General features: G+C 36.5%; 1 protein-coding gene across 1 annotated transcript in view; it reads left to right on the plus strand.

Moving 5' to 3' along the window:
• LOC106872483 (beta-mannosidase) overlaps positions 1-6354 on the plus strand; it is a 32403-nt gene that overhangs the window by 12673 nt on the left and 13376 nt on the right. The window contains exons 5-7 of the mRNA XM_052974120.1: positions 2500-2686; positions 4164-4335; positions 6094-6260. Coding sequence (XP_052830080.1) covers positions 2500-2686; positions 4164-4335; positions 6094-6260 — 526 coding nt within the window. The remainder of the gene's footprint in view (positions 1-2499; positions 2687-4163; positions 4336-6093; positions 6261-6354) is intronic.

The following is a 6354-nucleotide window of genomic DNA, read 5'->3' on the forward strand; positions in this document are numbered from 1 at the left end:
CTCTCTCTCTCTCTCTCTCTCTCTCTCTCTCTCTCTCTCTCTCTCTCTCTCTCTCATTGAGTTAAAGCTGTTGATTCACTCTATCAATATTCAGAGTTTCTTGCTTTGTATGACTCTTCAGGAAACAGTTATTCCAATCTGTGCTGGAGTAAATCGTCAGCTTTGAACAAACAAACTCTACATCATGTATTTAGCACTCTTCCTTTCTTTCTTGCCTTTACACATTACTCCACATTCATTGCCCTAAGAAGTATTGTCACACTTTATACATAAAACTCGTGCAATATCACCTTCACTCAGCAAAAGAGTCCCTTTATTGCCAACAGAGATAGTAGCTCCCTAATTTTCTCCTATCCATTCTTTGTTTACTTACTACACTTTCAGAACATCCTCCCCAACTGCTAATTATGTCACATAGTTAACAGAAGTTGATAACTACTCCTAGGAGAGCCCCCCACCCCCGCCAAGCATTTGAAAGATATTTTCTGCACACCAGCTGCATACAAAGATCTCCATCTCTTTCAGCCAGTTTGTGGTCACACTGCACTGTTTGTGCACCAATAGTTTGTTAGGTTCACTATATCATCATCATCATCATCCTCCTTTAACGTTCATTTTTCTTGCTGGCATGGGTTGGATGGTTTGACTAAACCAGGGAGCTGCACCAGGTTCCAATCTGATTTGGCAAGGTTTCTACAACTGGATGCCTTTCCTAATGTCAACCACTCTGAGTGTGTAGTAGGGTAGTAGGTGTTTTTTACATGTGACTGGCATGGGTGCCATTGACCAGACACCGACATCGGTCTTGGCTACAGTCTCACTTGGCTGGACAGGTCTGCACAAGCATAGTATATTCACCAAAGTTCTTGGTCACCTGTCACTGCCTCCATGAGGCCCAACACTCGAGTGGAGCTTTTGACATGCCACTGACATGGTTGGATTTCCTATTTCTTCTTTTTCAAGCATGGCCATTTCTGGGATTGCAGTAGAATCTCATCTATTAAGAATTTTGTTCTTTGTTTGGCTTATGACATCTGCAGTCTTGGATTTGCTTCACTTTTGTAATTCCTTCTCTGATTCTGCAACATATTCAAATATGTGAACTAGCTCATTGGTGTACAGAAGTTCTTAGAGGCAGCTGGTCTTAAACTCCTCTGTTGTTGCCTGGAGAACCTTGACAGGAAGGGCTTGAAAAGTTATCCCTATTGCAGACCAAATTCCTTGCTGATGGCATCTCTGTACAAGGTTTGCATCACACTCAAAAGTCCTTCATCTTCCGAGTTTTCTAAGTGGCCACCAGACTACAAAGTGAGGCATCGCCTTTTCTCAGTCAATGAATGCTAAGTACATTATGCATGCATGCATGAAGGACTCTGTGTGTACATGCATGTGTGTGTGTGTGTGTGTGTGTGTGTGTGTGTGTGTGCATTCACACATCAGTGTGAAGTGCACAAAATGTGTTTAGTTCTGGCCAAATATTTTCCTTTTCTATTCAGGATGGTTTTGCATTTTGTTTCTTATAAGATCAATAAGTACCCCAAAAAGTACTATGGTTGATATAATCAGCAAAAACCCTAAAACCTGCTGCTTGGCATGACCAAAGTTCACTGATTGAAACCAATAACAGAATAAATACTTCATCTGCCTCCTTTTCCTCCCCCACATCATCATCATCATCATCAGTATAAATATGAAATCCTAAAATATATTATGTTGGAAATGTTTATTTAAATTTTATAGGATTATGTTTTTTGATTCTTCTATTGCATTTTATATTTTCCTTTCTATGTTCATTTCATATTTTATTATGTTTTAGAGAAAACAGAAAATGGAGAAGTACTGATGAACAACAATTGACTTACATCAATTATTATTTATTAATTCAATGCAAATAGACTGCATCCCATCTAACAGCTGTTTCTGCTTCCAATGTTGTATGGTATTGCCATTGATATGCAAAAATATATAAAGTATTAATCATATTTGGTAATAAATAATTATTCAACTTTTCCCTTTTTTTCTCGATGCTCTTCTTCTTTATTCATTCTTCACTCTGATGAAGCTCCTTGTTTCAGATCGATTTTATTACCAAATATGATTAATATTTTACATATTTTTGCATATCAATCACAATACCATACAATATTGGAAGCAGAAACAGCTGTTAGATGGGATGCAGTCTATTTGTATTGAATTAATAAATGGTAATTGATGTAAGTCAATTGTTGTTGATCAATATTTCTCTATTTTCTGCTTTCTTTAAATTTTGATTCATGTTTCTCCTTGGTTTTTACCTATGATTTATGAACATATTATGTTTGCACATGTATGCCCATGGTTATAAGCCCATAGGTAATATACTGGTAGTGTAATGGATACTTCTATCCCTTAGACAGTTATTTTAAACTCTAGCTCAACTAACCTTTTTTTTATGTTTTATTTATTTGTATCCATAAATTCTATTTGAAAACATCAATTCTTTACATATTAATGTTATTTTCAATTTTGTCTTGAAGATAATGATGACTGGTACATGGAAGTTGTAGTCTTCTTTGACAACAGAGCCAGAATCCCTGTGAAAGGCAAGCTGTCTATTCACATGTCAGAACTGAAAGTCATGCTTACCTCTAATATAGACTTGACAACAGATTCTGATCAACTGAAAACCATCATTAAAATACCAAAGGTAAACATCTGAAATGGTCTTGTATAAAATTATTTTGTGTTTTACTAATTCATTAATCTCATTAACCCAGTCATGGCTGTTTGGTGACAAAATTCACTTTGCAACCTGATGGTTCTGTCTTCCATCCCATTGCATGGAACTTTGGGCAAGTTTCTTCTACTATAGCTTCTGTCTGACTAATGCCTCCTGAGCAGAAAATTGGTGAACAGAAACTGTATGAAAACTGTCCATGTGTGTGTATATGTACATACATACTGAGATATCAATGGTAAATACATTGTGTATTATGGAACTTCACATTTACGGTAACATTGTCAAGAGTGCAAAGCTCATTATAATATGGTGTGTGTGTGTGGTTGCTTTCATCTGTCTTCACCATTGTTCAACAACATCAATGTGATGTCTTCTGTAGCTTGCTGGTTTTGTTGAAGGCCAGTGAAGCAAGAGTAGCTTACTTGAAAATTTAGCAGGGGTTAGTAACAGGAAGGGCACCTAACCATGAATACCACCTCAATAACTCTTGTCCAATCCCTATTATTGTGTTATGGTGTATTTTAAAGAGAAACACCTTTTAATGTAACACCTGCCAAACATCGATCAGAAGTAGTTTAAAAGTAAACAGGAATGAGCGAATATAATAAAGAACTTCACAAAAGATATGGTACCAAACAAGTGAAAATCCATAAAAAAATGGGAATTCATATAAAACTCTTTCTTCGATTATTTTTATTTTTATTTTTATCAATTATTTATGAAATATAAAATCACATTTCTGGAAACTTCATTACATCTTAGTAGATTAATAATTTTAGATATTACTCATGAATCAAATTGAAGAATGGAAAAAACAAAAAGAGAAAAAAATGTGCCTATAATAGAAAGGATTATTATTATTATTATTATTTCTCATTAGCATGCCAGGCTGAATGCTTAGTGGTATTTTGTTTGTCACTACGTTCTGAGTTCAAATTCAGCCGGGTGTCAAATTTGCCTTTCATCCTTCCAGGGTTGTTAAATTAAGTGCCAGCGAAACATTGGGGTCAAATGTAATCAACACATTGCTGCCCTTGTGGCAAAATTTGAAACCAATCTTATTATTATTATTATTAATACTATGTGAGCAATGAGCTGGCAGAATTGTTAGCTTGTCAAGAAAAAATGCCTAGCAACATTTCATCCATCTTCTGTCTTGTTTTGTGTTGTCTTTTATGTTTGTATCATGTCATTTAATGCTATTTTATGTGAGCCCTTGTGGCTGATAAAAGAATTATCATTATGATTGGCACACCAGGCAAAATTCTTAGCAGTATTTTGTCGATGTTGACATTCTGAGTTCAAATTCCTCTGAGGTCAACTTTACCTTTAATAAGTACCAGCTGAGGGTCAACTTAGCCCCACCAAACTTGCTGGCTTTTTGCCAAAATTTGAAACCGTTATTATTGTTGTTATTATTATTTTAATTTTTTTTTTTTCCCAGGAAGTTGTGGTTGAGCCGTGGTGGCCACATGGCTATGGCAAAGCTCGCTTGTACACTCTCAACGTGATTTTCACATCTGACAAGGATGAAGAACCATCTGCAAAACAAATAAAGATTGGATTCCGTACAGTGGAACTGATACAAACTCCAGTGACAAAGCGAGCGTCTGATGGTAAATGTCTGTTTGCATATTATGGGGGGGGGGGGTGATGAGGGTGGAGTAAACGTGGTGGTGGGTATGACAGCAACAGCAGTGGGGATAATTGTGGTAATGGGGTTGGCTAATTAATGGTCATTAGGTAAGTGTGATTAATTCAGAGAAGTTGTAGGAATAATGGTTGGGAAAGTGATGACAATGATGATGATGAGATGGTGGTGATGTAGTGGCCATCATCATTATTATTGTTATATAAAACTGGCAGAATGGTTACCATGCTGGACAAAATGCCTAACAGCATTTCTTGTGGTTCTTTACATTCTGAGCTCAAATTGCTTTGAGGTCAATTTTCCTTTTCATACATTTGGCTGTTGATAAAATAAAGTACCAGTTAAGAACTGGGGTCTGTGTAATCAACTTGTCCCTTCCCATTTAAAAACTGCTGGCCTAGTACTATAATTCAAGATCATTATTATTAATGTTGTTGTTGTTGTTAGTAGTAGAATTTAGATGTTAAGCTAACAAGATCGTTAGAGTAAAAATACCAAGCTTAAAATTTCCTCTGTCATCAATTTTTCCTTTCATCCATCCTGGGGTCAATGAAATATAAAACCAATCTAATCCTGAGATCAATGGTATAAACCAATCATTAACCCTCAAAAATGCTGGCCTTGTGCCCAAGTTAGGAAACATTATTATAAATTAGATAAGAAGATTTAACAGAATGGCAGTAAAGAGAAGAATGTAGCCTTAAATGTCTTTCACAGTTTTTGTCCATTTATGTTCTGTGTTCAAATCACACTCAGTTGACCTTACCATTTGTCACACTTGAATAAATGGCATAAATATGGGTATGAGACGTGTACTGAGTCCAATACAATTGACTACACAGCTCACCTGTAATCTGTGGCCTTGTGCCAATATTAGAATCTATTATTATTAGAAGAATAGGAATGGTAGAACACCACACTAAATTACTTGCTGTTAAAGCAAGTCAGTGAAGGCACCTCTACATGGCTGCTTGATTTACTAGCAATAACAGCTGAATCTCTCTCAAATCAGTCTACTGCTTTATAAAAAAAGTATTGAGTAATATGACACACACATGCATACATGCAATCATGCACACACACACACACACACACACACACACACACACACACACACACACACACACACACACACACACACACACACACACACACACACACACACACACACACACAGAGTATCTGAAGAACACAAAGGAATGAGATGGTCATAGCTGAAATTTTTTTTTTTTTAATTATTTATCTGCTTGATCAGAGCTGACCTGAGGTTAAACGATAACAACAACAACAGCAGCAGCAGCACCTTGTAGTTTGAGCTAACTAGGGCAGCCTTGATATGGTCATTCAGTCTGCTAGAAATAGCACAAGTTATTCGTTCTTAATAAAAAGAAATACTATGCTTCTTCGTGTCCTTAATTGCTTTGTCTACCAAGGTACGGTTGATTTAGGTAGCTAGTCCCTCAATTGAGTCAGCATTTGGCAGACTCTCCTCCTCCTCCTCCCAGTCATTCTCTACATTCAGCAGTCTTTCATAATGGCATTTCCAAACCTTTTTCTTTGCAGAATCACTCAATGCAAGTGCTCCACCATCTGACTTACCCCTCCTCAAAATTTCTAGCCCTGTCCCTGTCTTAGAAATTATTCTTTTAATGATATTGATTCTCCTTTTCCCAAGTTCCTCAACTCACCAATACCTGTTCTTGTATCTCTTATCCACCAACAGGCCTGACATTCTACTTCAAGATCAATGGAATCCCTGTATTCTTCAAAGGATCCAACTGGATACCAGCTGATAGCTTCCAAGAACGTGTAACACCAGCACGTATCAGGAATCTTTTTCAGTCTTTAGTTGATGCCAATCAAAACTCTATGCGTGTATGGGGAGGAGGTGTAAGTATTTGAAGCCTTTTGTCATTATCACTTTTTTTTTATTGTGACACATAAATGTTTGCATAAATAGATACATATATATCATTATATATAT

The sequence above is a fragment of the Octopus bimaculoides genome, chromosome 17, assembly GCF_001194135.2.
Source record: "Octopus bimaculoides isolate UCB-OBI-ISO-001 chromosome 17, ASM119413v2, whole genome shotgun sequence".
In the NCBI taxonomy this organism is placed as follows: domain Eukaryota; kingdom Metazoa; phylum Mollusca; class Cephalopoda; order Octopoda; family Octopodidae; genus Octopus; species Octopus bimaculoides.